This window comes from Bufo bufo, chromosome 6 (assembly GCF_905171765.1).
Source record: "Bufo bufo chromosome 6, aBufBuf1.1, whole genome shotgun sequence".
NCBI lineage: Eukaryota > Metazoa > Chordata > Amphibia > Anura > Bufonidae > Bufo > Bufo bufo.
This window is the reverse complement of record NC_053394.1, coordinates 414,168,752-414,189,645: the sequence shown is the minus strand read 5'-3', so window position 1 is coordinate 414,189,645 and position 20,894 is coordinate 414,168,752. Positions and strand designations below refer to the sequence as shown.

The 20,894-nt window shown below is 42.5% G+C and overlaps 1 protein-coding gene and 1 long non-coding RNA gene across 5 annotated transcripts in view; both read left to right on the top strand.

Moving 5' to 3' along the window:
- Positions 1-20,894, top strand: part of LOC121006142 — a 978,004-nt gene that overhangs the window by 487,688 nt on the left and 469,422 nt on the right. The window lies entirely within an intron of this gene.
- Positions 1-20,894, top strand: part of AATK (apoptosis associated tyrosine kinase) — a 93,047-nt gene that overhangs the window by 54,430 nt on the left and 17,723 nt on the right. For all 4 annotated transcript variants that reach the window (XM_040439073.1, XM_040439075.1, XM_040439074.1 and 1 more), the window contains 5 exons: positions 3,300-3,379; positions 3,652-3,770; positions 7,878-7,965; positions 9,395-9,528; positions 14,797-14,881. In XM_040439073.1, coding sequence (XP_040295007.1) covers positions 3,300-3,379; positions 3,652-3,770; positions 7,878-7,965; positions 9,395-9,528; positions 14,797-14,881 — 506 coding nt within the window. The remainder of the gene's footprint in view (positions 1-3,299; positions 3,380-3,651; positions 3,771-7,877; positions 7,966-9,394; positions 9,529-14,796; positions 14,882-20,894) is intronic.

The following is a 20,894-nucleotide window of genomic DNA, read 5'->3' as shown; positions in this document are numbered from 1 at the left end:
GCAAATCCGTGTGTCGTCCATATATTTTTTGGGCGGACTCGACTTCAATGAGCCGTAGCCCGCATTTTGAAGACATATTCTATATTTTTGCGAAACGGACATATGGATACGGAAAGCCCATGGATCTTCTGTGTGCTTTCCGCATCCATATAGATAGAACATGTCCTATACTTGGCTGCGATATGCGGACCGCGGACCCAGTAAAGTCTGCAAAAAATGCAGATGCAACATGGACGGTATCCGTATTTTGCAAATTCGCAATTTGCAGGCCGCAATATAAATACGGTCATGTGCATGAGGCCTCACCTAGATTCCAGAGAGAGGGTGGCATGCCAATGGTGGATCCACCCCTGTTACCAGTCTCTGACAGCCGCCATGCCAGGGTGAAGTGAATGTGCGGTTTGTTATGTCTGTGTAGGTAGAAAGGTTGGGGGGCATGAGCATGGGGGGGGGGGTTATAGCGCCATTTTCCCTATACATGGGGGTTCAGTCTGGACAATGCTTGCAGCTTTTATCTCCTCTGGTGAGTAGGACTGGAATCCAAGACAGGAATTAATAGAATTATTTCTTTTTCGGAAGCCGCAGGATAAGGGGGGATGAGGCGATTCACAAAAGAACAGACCCCTCTGCACACAAAGGAGCTCATACACGCATCCCCGGCCCCTCCATATTTACACTGATGTCATCCAGAATGGCCCCAGTGTCCAGCATCTGACGAAGGAGTGCTGGCCTGTGCCAGGCCAAGGCACAATGCCCCTGTTTGTTCCTGGCGTGGCTTGGAATGTACCCCATGAATTCTAGGGCAGGATGGTGGGCAGGACGCCGTGGGAGCGCCGAGGGAGTTAAAATGTCACGTATTGAAGTCAGAGACATTGTGTCTCAATCTGTAGGGCGATTGGCATGACAAGAAGGCAGAATCTGTTTTTGTTTCCCGTCTGACGCCCCCCCCATATAGCGCGCAAATAGCCATACAGTATGGTGCCCAAATAATAGTGCTATATATTGTCTATATTGCTATACTGTGTTGCCACCACCATACAGTGCCATGCCATCAAATACCGCCATACACTGCCATGCCATCGAATACCGCCATACAGTGCCATGCCATCGAATACCGCCATACAGTGCCATGCCATCGAATACCGCCATACAGTGCCATGCCATCGAATACCACCATACAGTGCCATGCCATCGAATACCGCCATACAGTGCCATGCCATCGAATACCACCATACAGTGCCATGCCATCGAATACCGCCATACAGTGCCATGCCATCGAATACCACCATACAGTGCCATGCCATCGAATACCGCCATACAGTGCCATGCCATCGAATACCGCCATACAGTGCCATGCCATCGAATACCGCCATACAGTGCCATGCCATCGAATACCGCCATACAGTGCCATGCCATCGAATACCGCCATACAGTGCTCATGCCATCGAATACCACCATACAGTGCCATGCCATCAAATACCGCCATACAGTGCCATGCCATCGAATACCGCCATACAGTGCCATGCCATCGAATACCGCCATACAGTGCCATGCCATCGAATACCGCCATACAGTGCTCATGCAAACATGCAGTGAGACCAAATAACAGCCCCACGTATATAGAAGTGTAATACAGTGCAAATAATACTGCTATACAGTTACCAGGCCTTCCTGATGCCCCCCAAGGGCCAGATATTGTCGCTTAAGTGCTGCTTGGGAACTACAAATCCCAGCAATCCCTGCCTGCAGTTTGTAGTTCTGAACCTTACACGGTGGAGATTAGAAAAAAATATACACCTTTTAAGTTCTATATTTTATAATGTCCTTTTTGTATTAACTTTTCACCAAAGCAAGATCTCTGCTTGTTGTCAGTGAATGGGAACATGTAACACTCCTTACAGCTGACGGTTCGCTGCAGCTGTATCCTCTTTGAACTGAATACATGAGACTGGATATAACTGTAGCAAACCTTCAGCTGTGAGATGTGTATACTTAGATCTTTACTGTTTGTTTGTTTTTTATCCTATGTATATTTCCATACACTGATAGCAAACAGAGATATTGAAAATTGGATTTTTCATCAGCGCTTTTCATTATAGAATAAATTAAGCTGCCATCACAAAAAAATGGATAATCCCTTTAAGTTGCCATCTGGATACAGCTGCTTTAACTCCTTCAGTGCATAGAAACAGTCGAAAATCAATATATATATAAACTGTCCTGCAAAATCAAAAAACTCAAGGATGTCTGTCTAATTGTAAAGCAGGTTTGTCTATATCGGTAAATTAGACTAACTGATGTAGCAGTGCTGACATTGTTTGGAGCTGCACTGGAAACGTCAAGTCCCTTCAAATTGCAAATTCAGCTCTGCTACATCATACACTTGCCGGCAAATCTCATATACCCCAGAGACAGGGGCGTAACTATAGGAGAAGCAGGGGAAGCGGCTGCTTTGGGGCCCTGACCCAGAAGGGGGCCCAGCCAGGAGGAGGAGGACTAAAAGATTTGGTCAGGGCCCCCTCAACAGTATTACACAATGAGATGATATACAGTGGCAGTATAGACAGTGTAGGAAACGGATGGAACAGCTGCCGGGCCTGGTCTGAGAGAGCGATCTTTACTAGCCACAGGAATGGGGGCGGCATGAAAGGAAGGGGTTGTGAAAAAATTACTGGGGGAGGGGGGCCCCATTCAAAAATTTGCTGTGGGGCCCAGTCATTTCTAGCTACGCCACTGCCCAGAGATCTACCCCATGTCATCTAAGTATGTCCATTATCCATTCCAAGCTAAATTCGGAAGTCTTTGGACACCTTCGGGCAATTTTTTTTATTTTTATGAATGCATTTTACTCATTTTGGGCTAAAAATCATTTTTTTTAATTGGTCTTTATTAAATATTTTGAGCAGTTTTTGTGATACATGGGGTTACAAATCAGTCTATTTGCAGAGTATCCATCCTGAGTTCCATCATCTGACGGCTCATCTGAATCCTTGTCTCTGATCTCCTGACAATTCATATCATACTGATTAGAATATGGAGTGTTTATCAGGTCAGGAGCTCAGAGATAAGGCTTCACATGAGCTGTCGGCTGACGGAACTCAGAAGTCACAATCTGCAAATAGACTGATTTTTAACCCAATGTATCGCAAAAACTGCTGAATTTTTTAAAAAATAAAGACCGATTGAAAAAATGTATTTAATCCAAAAACAAATTAAATGCAATCATAAAAAATTGCCCCAAAGTTAATATGGTAAGGTTCTGAGTTCTAATAACGCCCTCTTCCGTTATTCTTCTTTAGTACATCTTCTTAAATCCACGGACCTGGGACGACAGAGCTTGCTGTACCTGAAGGAGATTGGGAATGGCTGGTTTGGCAAGGTGAGTGTACTCTGCTGCCATCTGCAGGTACTTTGGGTTATTACACAAGATGCAATTTTAATTTTTAGGATTTTTTTGCTTTATTTTCTATTTTTTTAAGTTTCTATAAATTGCATGTTTATATGCGTAATAATGGCTGCAGCGACCAATCAGAGGCTTGATTGCATTTTGCGGTTGGCTGCTGTTCACCCTAACTTTATTACTCATGGTCCTATGTAAGTGATGTCAAAATGGCGACATTAGTAACGTCTTTCGGTTTTGGGCTCCTGCAGGTGCTGCTCGGGGAGGTGAATTCTGGCCTCTCCAGTACTCAGGTCGTGGTGAAGGAACTTAAAGTCAGCTCCAGCGTGCAGGAGCAGATGCTGTTTCTGGAGGAGACACAACCCTTCAGGTAAATCCAAGGACGCGCAGCTTCCAGTCCCCATTTTTACATATAGTGCTACTTTTTTACCCCCTGATCACAATCTAGTAGCGGAAGAAAATGCATCTATGGGGTCGTTTTAGAATATCCTACGATGGCCCAAATTTAAAGGGTTCATCCTCCATGCATCAAACATCCCTTTAAGTGGGTTCTCTGACAACGAACAACAAAATCCTGTGTCTTTAAAACTTGAGTCAATACGTAACAATATTGCAGTTGGTAAATTTGGGGCATGTAAGCTCCCACCCTGGGAATGCCAAAGCCACGTCCGTTTAGGACCTGGACAGCCCAAGACTGTCTCTGAAAATTAGGGATAGTCCCTATAAATTCAGGACTGTTGGCAACTGTGCCAGAGTCTCCTGCAGTTTCTCGTAGTCATCGGGGTGCGATGCCTGCCACGCAGTGCTAAGTCACATGACTGCGGCAGCCAATTGCTGATGGCATTGAAGAGGCGCCATCCATGGTGGGCCGCAGGGAGTTCTGAATATTAATGGTGGGCTGGATTGGGAGCATTTAGGAAGGCGTTGATAGGGGTCGGAAACCTCCTTTGATAAAGGGGCAATAAGGCGCAGTCAAACATTAGGTAGATGAGAGTGCCAGGGTATGTAGGGGCACGCCCTACTCACAAGGGGAGCAGTAATGCCCAGTTGTCAATGTAGTCATGCATTTCCAGGAGGAATAATAGAGGAACATCACAATGTAGTTTTAAGAAAAAAGTTCTAGGATTAGTATTTTTGTATTTTGAAATCCTGCCTGAAAGCCAATAATCATCGCTTTTTGCAACTCTGATAAATCGCCCATTTTACCCACAACACTTTTTTTTCTTTCTATCTACAGTATCTATCTATTATCTATTAATCTATCTATCTATCTATTATCTATCTATCTATTATCTATCTATCTATCTATCTATCTATCTATTATCTATTATCTATTATCTATCTATCTATCTATCTATTATCTATCTATCTATCTATCTATCTATTATCTATCTATCTATCTATTATCTATCTATCTATTATCTATCTATTATCTATTATCTATCTATCTATCTATTATCTATCTATTATCTATCTATTATCTATCTATTATCTATTATCTATCTATCTATCTATCTCCTATCTATCTATTATCTATCTATCTATCTATTATCTACCTATCTATCTATTATCTATCTATCTATTATCTATCTATTATCTATTATCTATCTATCTATTATCTATTATCTATCTATCTATCTATCTATCTATTATCTATCTATTATCTATCTATTATCTATCTATCTATCTATCTATTATCTATCTATTATCTATTATCTATCTATCTATTATCTATCTATCTATCTATTATCTATTATCTATCTATCTATTATATATCTATCTATCTATTATCTATTATCTATCTATTATCTATTATCTATCTATTATCTATTATGTTATTATCTATCTATTATCTATCTATTATCTATCTATTATCTATTATCTATTATCTATCTATCTATCTATCTATTATCTATCTATCTATCTATCTATCTATCTATCTATCTATCTATCTATTATCTATCTATTATCTATCTATTATCTATTATCTATCTATTATCTATTATCTATCTATCTATCTATCTATTATCTATCTATTATCTATTATCTATCTATCTATTATCTATCTATCTATCTATTATCTATTATCTATCTATCTATTATATATCTATCTATCTATTATCTATTATCTATCTATTATCTATTATCTATCTATTATCTATTATGTTATTATCTATCTATTATCTATCTATTATCTATCTATTATCTATTATCTATTATCTATCTATCTATCTATCTATTATCTATCTATCTATCTATCTATCTATCTATCTATCTATCTATCTATCTATTATCTATCTATCTATTATCTATCTATCTATCTATCTATCTATCTATCTATTATCTATCTATTATCTATCTATTATCTATTATCTATCTATTATCTATTATCTATCTATCTATTATCTATTATCTATCTATTATCTATCTATCTATCTATCTATCTATCTATTATATATCTATTATCTCTTATATCTATCTATTCTCTATCTCATATTTATCTATCTCTATCTATTCTGTATTTATCTATCTTATATCTATCTATGTATTATCATCTATCATCTATCTATCGAATTGTCTATTTATCTACCATCTATTCTTTCTTTATCTATCTATCTATCATCTATCTATCTATCTCATATCTATCTATCTATCTATCTATCTATCTATCTATCTATCTATTATCTATCTATCTATCTATCTATGTATGTATCTATCTATCTGTTTGTGTACAGGGTGTACAGACAGGGCTGTCTTTATGAGATGTCTGTAGCTTATATAACATACCTTGCTGACATTTATTGCATGCTGCCACATGATGATTTCATTAAAAATTAATTGAAACAATAAAAGTGAGATTTCCCTTTGGGGTGAAGGCGATGAAACGTTTTATAATCATGTAATAAGCCGTACACCTAAAAGCCGGAGCAGACAAACACTGCCTGCACTTGTAGAGTAAAACTCCAGCCTGGAGGAGAGCCAGCAGGACACGCTCCCCAGCCTTCAGCAAGGAATAGTGCAGAGATGACATAGTATAAGAACCACAGTATTGTTAGAAGGCCAACGCATTTTGGGGTCGGATCCCATTTTCAGATGAAGCAACACTAAATCGCAGAAGTGGTTTGAGTAATAGATTTCTGTTGGAGAATGGTTCTCTCCGGTAGTAAATAATGAATGTTCTTTTTCACTGACAGCAAGCAGAGATCTTGAAAATAATAAGGAATAGAAACAAAAAGTATATTGGTTTAGTTTCCTCCCAGTTAAGGGTTCTGAATTATGGAAATCTGTAAACAGAGGGAATCGGTGCTGATATTGCTTCATATCCAGGAGCTGGAGGAGGAGTCAGTGAAGTCCCATCCGAAAGCGGAAAATCCCTTCTAACATAATATCCGCGTATAAATAGTGCCGTTATCCAGGGTGTATAATTGTAGTATCAGACGCCCACTCTCCTCCCTGAGGCTATATTTACATGTACTATATATAACTAGCATGTGGGAGGGAACGCTCCTCAGTAAATAGCATTTCTCTCCAGAGTTTGTTTCATCCACCAGATGCTATAGGTTTTCCTGCTTTATGTTATGAAAGTCACATGGGTGTCTTCGTTATAAGGTGACTAGTGATTCTCTCCTCTTTGTATGATTTAAAGGGTGCCTATCAGCAGAATCAACTCTATCAAACCCTTTATACTGCCCGGTAGGGTTGATCCTGCGGATTAAAATGATACCTGTCTTGTGATAATTGGTTGAGGCATTCCCAAGAAAATAGACTTCCATTATTTGTGCATATGGCGGCTTCAGTGCTGTGATGGGAGGGGCCAGAATTAGATGTCAGCATTGGCCCCGCCCCTCTGTGCATCAAGGTCCTTATTTCCATAAAGGACAAAACTCCTGTTTCTTGGGAACGCCACAACCAATTTTTACAAGACTAGTATCATTTTGATCAGCAGGATCAACCCTATGATGCAGCGTGTCTGGTTTAATGGGGTTGATCCTGCTCTTTCATTGGAGGTTGCGTAGGTCTCCGCCTAGTGGTAAAGTGCTAAAAAGCAGAAATTCTGAACATGGCTTTAGGCATGAATGGAGAAGAAAACCTTATGTAGCTGAATAAAATTTAAAAAGGTCCTTGGATTGGGACCAGTGTGACCCCCTGAAAGGGTCTCTTCTTATAAAATTATAATAAGCATAATATATTATTATATCAATGATAATTAAATAATTTAACACAATAAATGAAGGAGGAGGGGTTTATGTGAGATTAGAAAACAGTCTGATTTTTTTCCTCAAACAGCGCCACTTTGGTCTATGGCAGGGAATGGTACTGCAGCTCAGCCCTATTTAAGATGGCACAATGTGTTGTATTGCAGTATTCAAATAAATGGTGCTGAGCTGCAGTACCAGCCACAGACAGAAGTGGCGCTCTTTTGGCAACAAACACATGTATCTTGTATCCATCGAATTGATGTCCTCTTTCTTCTCAGGGTCCTCCAGCACCCCAACCTTCTTCAGTGTCTGGCGCAGTGGGCCGAGATCACCCCTTATCTCCTGGTCATGGAATTTTGCCCGCTGGTGAGTGCTCCTGAGGAATACTGGTATCTGCTGGTATCTTACGTAACACAGAATGTAGGTTACTAGTCAGGGTGTGTCCTGTGAAACGCCCCGTGTCATCCTGTAGTTATGTTCTTCACAAAAGACAATTAATACGTTTTATTGCTGCATATTAAGTCCCGTCTCATGGATTCTTGGATTAGACGTGTATGTCCTGGACTGATCCTCACATATCTATCTATCTATTATCTATCATCTATCTTATATCTATTATCTATCTCATATCTATCTATTATCTATCTATTATCTATCTATCTATCTATTATCTATCTATCTATCTATCTATTATCTATCATCTATCTTATATCTATCTATCTATCTCATATCTATCTATTATCTATCTATTATCTATCTATCTATCTATCTATTATCTATCTATTATCTATCTCATATCTATCTATTATCTATCTATTATCTATCTATCTATCTATTATCTATCTATCTATCTATCTATCTATCTATCTATCTATCTATCTATTATCTATCTATCTATCTATTATCTATCTATCTATCTATTATCTATCTATCTATCTATCTATCTATCTATCTATCTATCTATCTATTATCTATCTATCTATCTATCTATCTATCTATCTATCTCTTCTATCTATTATCTATCTATTATCTATCTATCTATCTATCTATTATCTATCTATCTATTATCTATCTATCTATTATCTATCATCTATCTATTATCTATCTATTATATATCTATCTCATATCTATCTATTATCTATCTATTATCTATTATCTATCTATCTATTATCTATCTATTATCTATCTATCTATCTCATATCTATCTATCTATTATCTATCTATTATCTATCTATTATCTATCTATTATCTATCTATCTATTATCTACAATCTATCATTTCTCTTACCGTCCCTTTAGGCTCTATCTGGTGTAAAACAATAAATATGAGGGAGAGGAGGGAGATGCAGCTGCAGTTTCTCAGTCGCTGTTCAGTGATAGGGAGAGCTGTATAGGGGAGATGATTGGCATCTCTGACATCACAAAAAAAGCCTCCACCCAACAAGCACATGTATAGGATAGACACAGATACACAGGGAAGGCTTCCGATACACCTCATATATCTGTTGAGCGCAGCTATTCCACACCCCGATGCTCAGTAGGGCGAGAGGAGTAATCCACAGCCTGATACATTGCCCTTGTGAACAAAAGATCACTGGCCTTTTGAAATCCAACATGCCGGACCCTTGTTTCCCCAGGGAAGAGTCCGGACACCATCAGCCAGTCACAAAGCCATAGCGCCCCCTACATCTGGAGCTGTTCCCGAGAACTGCCGGAGTATTAGCCTTTTCAGACTTTTGGATGCTGGATTAGAGGAACCTGACTGTAGTTATTATGTTTGTTTCTTTTACTTCCAGGGGGATCTTAAAGGATATCTCCAGAGCTGTGCGGCCACAGAGTCCACGTCGCCCGACCCCCTGACCCTGCAGCGCATGGGCTGTGAAGTTTGCTGCGGGCTCCTTCACCTGCACAAGAATAACTACACCCACAGGTCAGGAGAGCAGGAGGCTGGGAATCCTTTACACGAGATGAGGGCTCGCCCCTCTGCTGTTCACTGCGTTTTGTCTTTTTCTACCATTTTGACACCAACCCCCCCCCCCCCCCCTCACCGGTCTCGGATGGACGCTGCTTGGTTTGTCCCCTGGAACAATATCCTGATGCTGAATGAGTAGGACATGCAGGCTCCAGCATCAGTGATTTTGTTGCGGGCGGCACTCACTGCTCCTGGTCTCTCGGATGGCCTACGCTGTCTCCCCTCTGCTACATCCGCGCAGGATCCAAGACTCCTTGACCCCTCTGCACAGATCTAGTGTTTGGTCTTGCCATTTTCTGTGAATGCAGCATCATCAGTTCTGCAACTTTGTAATATACTCTCTGTATCAATCCCTCATCATTTCTAAGAACCCTGCTGGCTGTCAGTGAATGGGAATATTCTTGTTTTATATTCAGGTGAAGTACAGACAGACCCGATACTTATCACAGAGGAGGGTTTGCTTTAGTTGCATCCAGTCTAAATGATCCTCTGTAAGTTTTTTTTTTTTTTTACAGATATAAAAATGATGGGGAATTGATACACAAAGTATATTAGACGATCCCGTAAGTGTTCATTATGCAATAATTAAGCATGTAGCTATAGACTGATTGATAATAGCTCTGGTCACTGTGGAAGCAGCTTCGCCTCAGTCCTACCAACATTACGATATTAATTTTCTCTATTGTTGCCCTTTTACAATTTACATATAGAAGTATCTAAACATTTCATGCTCCACAGCTGCATTCACAATTCTGCAGGCTTCAGAGCTGAACTCTCCCAGCATCTCAGCGTGTTCTTTAGACACTCCACGTTAACTGTCCCCTTCCGGCATTATAGACACTCAGATGAGTTGTAAGGGTAAGGGCTCATGCACACGACCGTATGTATTCTGCAAAACACGGATCCGCAAAAGATACGGATTACGTCCTCGTGCATTCCGTATTTTTCGGAATGGAACATCTGGCCCCTAATGGAACAGTCCTATTCTTGTCAGTTATGCGGACAATAATAGGACATGTTCTATTTTTTTTGTGGAACAGACATAGGGAAATGGAGTGCACACGGAGTAACTTCCGTTTTTTTTTGCAGCCCCATTGAAATGAATGGTTCTGCATGCAGTCCGCCAAAAAATGGAAAGAAAATGCGTTCGCTCGCATGGGCCCTGAATCTGACAACAGGCTTGTTGTGACAAAATTGTGAATGCAGCTCTGGGTTGTAAAATTTTTGGATAAGGTCTTCATAGCGATTACACATCAGAAGATTCATCTGACCTGGACGACGTCTTTGACTATCTTCTCAGTTTCGATGTCTATGAGCTAACATGGGTCACATATTGAAGATCTCATTCACACAGTCGGGCATTCAGAACTATCGAAAAGCTGAATGGCGCGATTTGTGTCACATTCGATCTACCTCAGGCTCAAGGTGGTGTGGTGGGGGTCGGCACTGATGGTCCACAGCTCTGGGGCTATGGGATTGGAACTGACTACGACAACTTGACTGCTTGGAGGTTGATGTTCTCAGGTTTCCACAAACGAAAAACATGTCCAAGCCAATCGGTTTTGTAGAATGTGCGTCTACCGTAGGGGCATTAGATGGTGAGGGATCCAAATCCAATCTTAATGAGCGCCTTCTGTCCGCCGCATTGGGAAATAGGATGGCAAGCAATAGGACAACGGACAGACTTGATGGTTCATCTGTTCCATTATGTAAATAATGTCATACCCAAAATGTTAAGGGTTTTTGATTATTGAATTTCCTGCGCCATCCTACAACTTTGTTGCATTTGCAGTAGCTTATCAGGGGATGTGTCCTTTCTGCTGCAGCTCTCTTCCTGTCACAGCTTCTAATAGTAGATAGGGTCGGTCGCCGTTAACGGATGGAACTGAGCATGTGCGACCACCTCAGCGAGGTGGACAGAGAAATAAGGAAAAGAACAAACAGCAGGTGGCGCTATACAGATACAGATTTTATTGAATAGCTCAGTGGCTATACTAAATTTTTAATGACATGCAATTACAAAAGTATTCAGCTCCAGGGGCTGGTTTGCAAAATGTAGAATATTTTTCATGGGACAACCTCTCTAATTATCTTCTTCCGCAACAGAGCTGAGAGAATGTTAAAAAAAAAAAAAAAGGAACATAGTGTAATAGATTTTATATAGAAAATGTAATTCTCTAATATACCTTTTTTTTTCCTTCTCATTCTCCTGGAATAATGTAATCTGAGTCTAGTGTGATGGGACTTCCTGTCATGTGACTTCCGGGTGTGTTCTGTTAAGTAGAGGTCACATGACAGGAAGACTATTGTTGCTGCCATGGTAACCCCAGAGTAAGCATAATATTTACATTACCACAGTACCTAGATCAGGAAACAGATGGTGTACATTGGTCTTATTATTTTTATTGCGATACCCCTTTAAATTATCCAGGACAATTACCCTTCTGGTGCTTTTATACCTGCTGCATTGGTGAAAACAGCAATGCGCAATTTCACCTAGGGCAATGATGGCGAACCTTTTAGAGACCAAGTGCCCAAACTACAACACAAAACCCACTTATTTATCGCAAAGTGCCAACACGGCAATTTAACCTGAATACCAATATCGTATATCCGCCATGTACGCTATCACTTAGCTATAATAGCCTGCCTGCATTCAGTGTGCTGTTCATAGAACGCCCTGTGCTGATGAATGCAGGGAAAATCTAAGCCGTATTGGTGCACCATAGACTTTCTCCAGGGGGCGGGTGCCCACAGAGAGGGCTCTGAGTGCCGCCTCATGCCCGTGCCGTAGGTTCGCCACCACTGACCTAGGGCCACAAAAACCTACAGTCTTACCTTAGTGACCCCATAAGGTTACCTTCACGCACAGCAGATTTTGCTGCACAATTTTCTGCGGCTGAAAATCAATTCTATTCACCTGAATTGGGGCTTGCAGAAATCCACGTGCTTGCTGCCCTACTCAGATGAATGGAACTGATTTTCTGACGTAGAAAATTCTGGAACAAAATCTGCGGCATGTGAAGGCACCCAAAGGGCTCATGGCCGTAGCCGTTTTTACTGTCCGCAAATTGTGGATCCGCAAAACACAGATACCGGCCCTGTGCATTTCGTACAGCTGGCACCTAATAGAACAGTCCTATCCTTGTCCGTAATGGAAAATACATGTGAACAACCAAAAGGGGGCGCTCACATGTATCTTCTAGACCAGGCATGCTCAACCTGCGGCCCTCCAGCTGTTGCAAAACTATAACTCCCACAATGCCCTGCATAACGGAAACAGGACGGATCCGTTTTGCAGCCCATAGACTTCTATTATGACGGAATGAATAACAGAATGCCTCTAAAGTCATTCCGTCATAAAATTGTGTTATGGTCCGTGGTAACGGAATCCATAACGCAATTCACCTTTTACCACCAAACGAAGCGTGAATGAATTTCATAAGCGGAAATTCGCTCATCTCTAGTCACATCTATTTGAGTAATCAGGACACAGGACAACATCACAAAAAAAAAAAATATGAAACTTTCGGGACACAGAGTGAGCTCCACCCAAATATTATTTTATTACATTTTTGGGTGAAGTCCTCCTTTAATAAAATCATAGTTTTCATTTATTAGAATAGCTGGAAGGGGTAATACGTACAGTACAGACCAAAAGTTTGGACACACCTTCTCATTCAAAGAGTTTTCTTTATTTTCATGACTATGAAGGCATCAAAACTATGAATTAACACATGTGGAATTATATACATAACAAACAAGTGTGAAACAACTGAAAATATGTCATATTCTAGGTTCTTCAAAGTAGCCACCTTTTTGCTTTGATTACTGCTTTGCACACTCTTGGCATTCTCTTGATGAGCTTCAAGAGGTAGTCCCCTGAAATGGTTTTCACTTCACAGGTGTGCCCTGTCAGGTTTAATAAGTGGGATTTCTTGCCTTATAAATGGGGTTGGGACCATCAGTGGCGTTGAGGAGAAGTCAGGTGGATACACAGCTGATAGTCCTACTAAATAGACTGTTAGAATTTGTATTATGGCAAGAAAAAAGCAGCTAAGTAAAGAAAAACGAGTGGCCATCATTACTTTAAGAAATGAAGGTCAGTCAGTCAGCCGAAAAATTGGGAAAACTTTGAAAGTAAGGGCTATTTGACCATGAAGGAGAGTGATGGGGTGCTGCGCCAGATGACCTGGCCTCCACAGTCACCGGACCTGAACCCAATCGAGATGGTTTGGGGTGAGCTGGACCGCAGAGTGAAGGCAAAAGGGCCAACAAGTGCTAAGCATCTCTGGGAACTCCTTCAAGACTGTTGGAAGACCATTTCAGGGGACTACCTCTTGAAGCTCATCAAGAGAATGCCAAGAGTGTGCAAAGCAGTAATCAAAGCAAAAGGTGGCTACTTTGAAGAACCTAGAATATGACATATTTTCTGTTGTTTCACACTTGTTTGTTATGTATATAATTCCACATGTGTTAATTCATAGTTTTGATGCCTTCATAGTCATGAAAATAAAGAAAACTCTTTGAATGAGAAGGTGAGTCCAAACTTTTGGTCTGTACTATATATCAGGTCTTAATTAAATAACTGACAAGACAAGCTAGATAGATAGATAGATAGATAGATAATAGATAGATAATAGATATATAGATAATAGATATATAGATAATAGATAGATGATAGATAGATAGATAGATAGATAGATAGATAGATAGATAATAGATAATAGATAGATAGATAGATAGATAGATAGATAATAGATAATAGAGAGATAGATTTTGTGTCTGTATCAGGTAGGGTTGGATCGTTATACTATACAGAGAGCTCCTCTCCTCCAGATGCTGACTCTGCAGTCCAAGAAAATCCAGCAAAAAATAAATAAATCTGAGACAGTGGAAAAATTCCTGCCTGGATGACGATCTAGAACATTCAGTCACATCCTTGTATAATTTAAGTGCACACAGATCTACAGATGACATTGCCCCTACAAAAAGGAGGAAAGATCTGTGGGGGTAAAGAAGGGATAATGGTCACCTACCTCCCCCCACACGCCACTTGAGGAGATCTCACAGTCCAGTTAGATGCTCCACTTGGTCATGGAGAAGTTGGAGTTGTGACTTCTGACACGGTCTTGGCGTTGTGGGCTTGGCACGCCCGGCGCTCTGGGTTTGTGGCGCCTCTCAGTGTCACTGTCTCATGGTCTTTCTCTTCTCTCTAATACATAGTGACCTCGCTCTGCGCAATTGTCTCCTTTCGGCTGACTTGACTGTGAAGATAGGCGACTATGGGCTTTCGCATTCTAAGTATCGGGTAAGTAGTGAAGCTTCACATTTATTATTAACACCACCTGTGGACAGTCATGGGGGCCAGCGGGTAATAATGACTGGCGCAGATGCCATTTTGTCTTGTGCACTCAGACATCATTGTCAAAATCGGTTGTTCGAAAAACAGCGCCAAACTTGTTCACAGGACGTAGGTGGTATTACAGCTCAGCCCCAGTCACTTTGGAGCTGACCTGCAATACCAAACACAACCCTTGAAGGGCTGTAGTGCTGTTTCTAGACAGAAAGCCCCCAGTTCTCTCCGCTGCTGTAGATCCGGCTGTTCCCACTTCCCTGGCTCGTCAGTTTGCTCTTGGCAGAGGCTGATAATTAGCTAGTGACGGCACTTGTTTATTATCTCATCACCATGAGCTTCCCACTCCACGCTATGGAGAAGATGTAAGCTGCAGACGGTTCCTGACCTCCTCGTGGCCCTAGTATGGGCAGAATGTGTTGATCTGTGGAGGTTACAAAAGACCCCTTCAAAAATTGAAATCTCATGGCGGGAAATACAGCCACCAGGTTGGGTGGTTCTATATAATATTACGTCCAAAGTCTCTCCCGTGTAGTAATTTCAGGCATTGTATGGTTGGCAGTGGTACCATGCCGTCTGCCAGCTGTATTTCCTGCCATCAGATTTCAATTTTAGACAGGAGATGAGAACGCCATCAACCCTGGAGGACCCCTTTAATTTTAAAGTCCAGGTACACATGCAGTCTCATGTCTAAAAATGGGTGCCTATCCAGAATATAAAAGCCTATCGACGCTCGTTTAACGTGCCTTAGTCATGTGATGTAGTGAAAGGGGGACGAATGATCATTGTTACGATTGTTCGTTCCCCGTTCACTTTGCATACATGTAAAAAACGAGAACTAACACCATTGTGATGACCTCAAGAACTGTACGTGAGGGAGAATAGCCCTGTCCCCTCGTTCCTACGACAACACTTCCTGCATTTTGGCCTTATTCAGACTAAATTCCATTGGAGTTTGTGTTTTCCATTCTGTTGATTCTAATGGAGGAAACACTTCGTAGTCGGGGGGGGGGGGGGGGGGGGACATATATAGAATCTAGAGTAATGAAACCCACTGTTGTCCAATTAGAACACAGGTTACTTCCAGGTTGAAATTTAAAGCAGTCGTCTGATTGGTTCCTCTGAGCCACCTCTCTAGGTATAGCTACTGTGTATTGGAAAGATGCATTATTTCCACTGACCCAAATATTGGCACGGGTTCGGATGTATTGCTCATTTGGTATAGTCTCTATCAAAGAAATTGTGTTTATTATGTCTTCTCCTTTAAATTAGATTTCCCAGTGTGTATAGGATCATATTATCTGATTTCAATCAGCATACACAGCCATTATCAGCGCAGGCTACTTGCCTTAGGGTTGTCCCACCCCGGGGCGTATACAGATCCCATAGGGCTCTATAGCAAAACTTAATATTGAACATAAATCCATAGCCAAGGGCTATACCAGTTCTGTTTTAGGCCTAATTATTTATTCTTTTCTTTAAATAAATAAAAAACACCTTAATTATATTCTTTTAAAATAAAGACAAGACCAGATAATATATCTTTATATCTCTCTGTGTTATCTTTTTTCAAAAGCCTTTGGTCAATAATAAAAAAACAAAAAACATTAGCGTGTTGTTTTTTTCAAATCTTCTGTATGTATTAATTGTATTATTATTTAGGTATAGATATATTATGGCGGTGGTTCCCACAAAACCTCTGTATCCCGCCAGTGTTCGAATCACCACAGCAGTCCACCGCAAGTCCCCTCTGTTCCGGTGTAACGTCCCTCACCAAGGAGCCGCACACCGAAGGTGGAGATCCGGCTGGAGCCAGGGGGGCAGAAGACGCCGGACAGGTGAGTACATTTAATGGCATGGCTGTTGAAGCCGCCGCACTGAAGTGTCTGGGTTTTTCGGATGCGGTGGTCCAGACCATGATTCGGCCAGGAAGCCGTCGTCTTCCAGAATCTACCACCGGACCTGGAAGTCCTACTTTAGTTGGTGCGAGCGGCATCAGCTGCCTCCCATTCGGTTCTCTTTGCCGCGACTCTTGGCTTTTCTGCAGTTCGGCATGGACTTGGGGCTGGCTCTCAGCCAGTGCCAGCACCCGGGGCAAGCCAAAAATTGCCCCCTCTTTATTATTAATATAATGTCCCCCTCTTTGTTATTAATATAATGGCCGCCTCTCCACTCTTATTTACTATGCCATTCAGTAGGATATCCTCTTTCTGCTCCAGTCCTCTCCCACCCCCATACTGCCCCCAGTGCCTCTGCAATTAGGTTAGGGTACATAAAAAAAAATAAAAATACTTACCTTACCTCTCTCCATCACTGCTTGTGGCGTCCGGGCGCAGGCGGTCACGAAGGCCTCACTGTGCCTTCTCGCGCCACGTCATCGCGTCATCTCGCGAGATCCGATGCAGGACTCGGTCACGATAACCTCACTGTGACCTCCTGCGTCGGATCTTGCGAGATGACTAGTGCCTAGTGGCCTGAAGCCTATGAGGCATAACGGAGGGGATAGGCTCCCGTAGCTCTCATTGAAATTTCGGCTGCCTGGCGCCCCCTGCAATTTGGCGCTCGGGGCAACGGCCCCCACGGTCCCCCCCCACGCTACGCCCCTGCTCTCAGCTCCCTCAAAGGGCAAGTGTCGGCTCTCTCCATTCTTTTTCAGTGGAATTTGGCTTCACTTTCGGCGGTTCTGACTTTTCTGCAGGGGGTGGCGCATGCTGCTCCCCTTTTCCGTCCTCCGTTGGATCCTTGGGATCTTAATTTAGTACTCAACGCTCTCCAGTCTTCTCCGTTTGAGCCTTTGCAGCAGGTGTCGCTTCGTTTCCTGTCCTACAAGGTGGTTTTTGGTGGCAATCACGTCCATCCGTAGGGTGTCTGAACTCGCGGCTCTTTCATGTCGGTCGCCTTTCCTGATCCTCCATCAGGATAAGGTGGTCCTTCGCCCCTTGCAGTCCTTCCTGCCGAAGATGGTGTCGGCATTCCATCTGAATGAGATTATTCTCCCTTCATTTTGTCCAGGCCCGTCTCATCCTCGGGAGCAGCTCTCCATACCCTGGATTTAGTACGAGCCGTTCTCATTTATCTGTCCCAGATGTCATCTTTCCAACGGGTGGATTCCCTGTTCATGATTCCAAGGGGGGTCGAGACAAGGGCTGGCATTGTCGAAGACTTACATTTCCCGATGGATTTGTTTGGCCATTGTGGAAGCGTACCGCGTTAATGGCCGGGCCCCACCATTCCGGGTGACTGCTCATTCGGCTCGAGCAGTGGGGGCCTCTTGGGCAGTGCATCACGGGGCTTCTGCCCTTCAGGTGTGCAAGGCTGCGACCTGGTCGTCTTTGCATATTTTTACCAAGTTTTATAGGGTGCACACCTTTGCTTTTCTGGGGCGTAGAGTTTTGCAGACGGCGGTTCTCTGATTGACGGGAGGGTTCTTGTTTATGCCCACCCTTGGGACTGCTCTGTAACGTCCCATGGTCAAGCCTGTCCCCCCCCCCCCCCCCCCAATGATACAGATGAGAAAACTAGATTTTTGTACTTACTGTAAAATCTGTTTCTTTTCCGCTCATTGGGGGACACGGCTCCCACCCTTTCTTTTGTTTAGGAGCCTTTTCGGGCCTGTGTGGTTCTGGGTTTGTACATAGTGTGATATATATTTTTTGTGTGTTGCTTCTCCTACTGCTTTTGCACTAACTGATTTAGCTTAGTCCCTGTAGGAAGAGTATAGCTGGAGGGAGGAGCTCACACCGTTGTGCTTAGTGTCCTAGCGGCAACAGCTATACCCTAAGATCAAGCCTGTGTCCCCCAATGAATTGAAGAGGAACAGATTTTACGGTAAGTACAAAAATCTAGTTTTTATGTATTATCTAAACATTCTGCTTATTTCCTGAGTGGACTGAAAAGCTCTAATAATCAGTCGCTCTCTGTTGGCGACATTATTTATTATTAGTAAGATAGTTTGTTACACTGTTCAACTCACTTAATTTCGCTTAGGCTTCGTTCACATCACCGTTCAGCCTTTCCGTTACGGGGCAGGAAAACGGAAAGGACGGATTCGGCACATAACTGAGCCGAATCGAGCCCACGGGCCCCATAGACTATAATGGGATCCGTTAGGTTTCCGCTCAGAAGAAGATTTTTGAAGCGGAGACAAAAGCCCTGCATGCACAACTTTTGTCTCCGCTCCAAAATATTTTTCTGAGTGGAAACCTAACGGATCTCATTATAGTCTATGGGGCCCGTTGGCTTCGTTCGGCTCAGTTATGTGCCGAATCCGTCCTTTCCGTTTTCCTGCCCCGAGAACGGAAAGGCTGAACGGTGATGTGAACGAAGCCTAACTTTCTAGATATCACAGCTGTCAATCCAATACTCGTTCCCTGCTCAATTTGAGCCTTCTCCAAACAATCTATTTCCTAAATATCCTCCATTATGGTTCTCAATTCTATTTCTCACAATTAGATTCAGGGGGACGCCTGCAGGTCGGCCCCCTTATTTCACAACGCTAATTGCATTTAAAAAAGAGATCCCCCAACATGTTTCACCACAAGCCGCATCTTCAGGGGTTAGGAGCTTGTAACACGAGCGCTGGGTTCGTTAGATCTTTATAAGGGGAGAAAACTTTCCTCTATCAATCTCATCCATTCACAGCGCTCGATGCATAAAATGACAATATCAGTCACCTACTAGGATAGAGGCACGAAGGTCTCCAGACCTATAGGATACATATTTTTACCTGATGTCAGTACTGAGTAGACCAATACCCCCTTAGGACCTGCGCCTGAGCGTCCTCTTTCTTCTTCTCGTTGTATTAACATCCCCAACACTCTCCCCTTGCCTCTTACTGCCCATGTTTATGGACTACATTTCATTTTGCTTTGATCATCAGCATTTTATCTTATCATTTAGGGTCCATTCACATGTCCATAAGTGTTCTGCGGATCCGCAAATTGTGGATTCCGCAAAACACGGACACTGGCAATGTGCATTTTGCAATTTGCGGACCGCACATCACCGGCACTATAATAGAAAATGCCTAATCTTGTCCGCAATTGCGGACAAGAATAGGACATGTTCTATTTTTTGGCGGAAACGGAAGCACAGATGCGGAAGTGCGGATCCGCAAATGCGGATGCGGACCTCACATTCCGGCCCCATTGAAAATGAATGGGTCTGCACCCGTTCCGCAAAATTGCGGAACGGATGCGGACCCATTTTGCGGACGTGTGAATGGAGCCTTATGCTGTGCTGTATCCCCCACTCTCACTATGCATAATGTTTAAACTTAGTTCCATTCTGCTATTATTTTCCTTTCTAAGGGAACTTTCACACTTGCGGCAGAGGATTCCGGGAGGCAGTTCCGTCAAAATGCATCGAAACTGATGGCATTTGTCATACGATCAGGATCCTGATCGTATGACAAATGCATTGAAATGCCGGATCCATCTCTCCGGTGTCATCTGCAAAAACGGATCCGGAATTTATTTTTTTCACATTTTTTACTGTCTGAGCATGCGCAGACCGCAATTCCGGATCCGTTTTGCCGGAACACTCTGATCCTGAAAAGTCAAAAAGACTGAACTGAAGACATCCTGATGCATCCTGAACGGATTGCTCTCCACTCAGAATGCATAAGGATTAGGCCTCATGCACACGACCTTTCCGTTTTTTGCGGTCCGCAAACCGTGGATCCGCAAAAAAAAATGGAAGCCGCCCGTGTGCCTTTCCGCTATTTGCGGAACGGAACGGGCGGCCCATTGTAAAAATGCCTATTCTTGTCCGCAAAACGGATAAGAATGGGACATGCTATATTTTTTTTGCGGGGCCTCGGAACGGAGCAAGGGATGCGGACACCACACGGAGTGCTGTCTGCATCTTTTGCGGCCCCATTGAAGTGAATGGGTCCGCACCCGAGCCGCAAAAACTGCGGCTCGGATGCGGACCCGAAAAACGGTCGTGTGCATGAGGCCTAAAACTG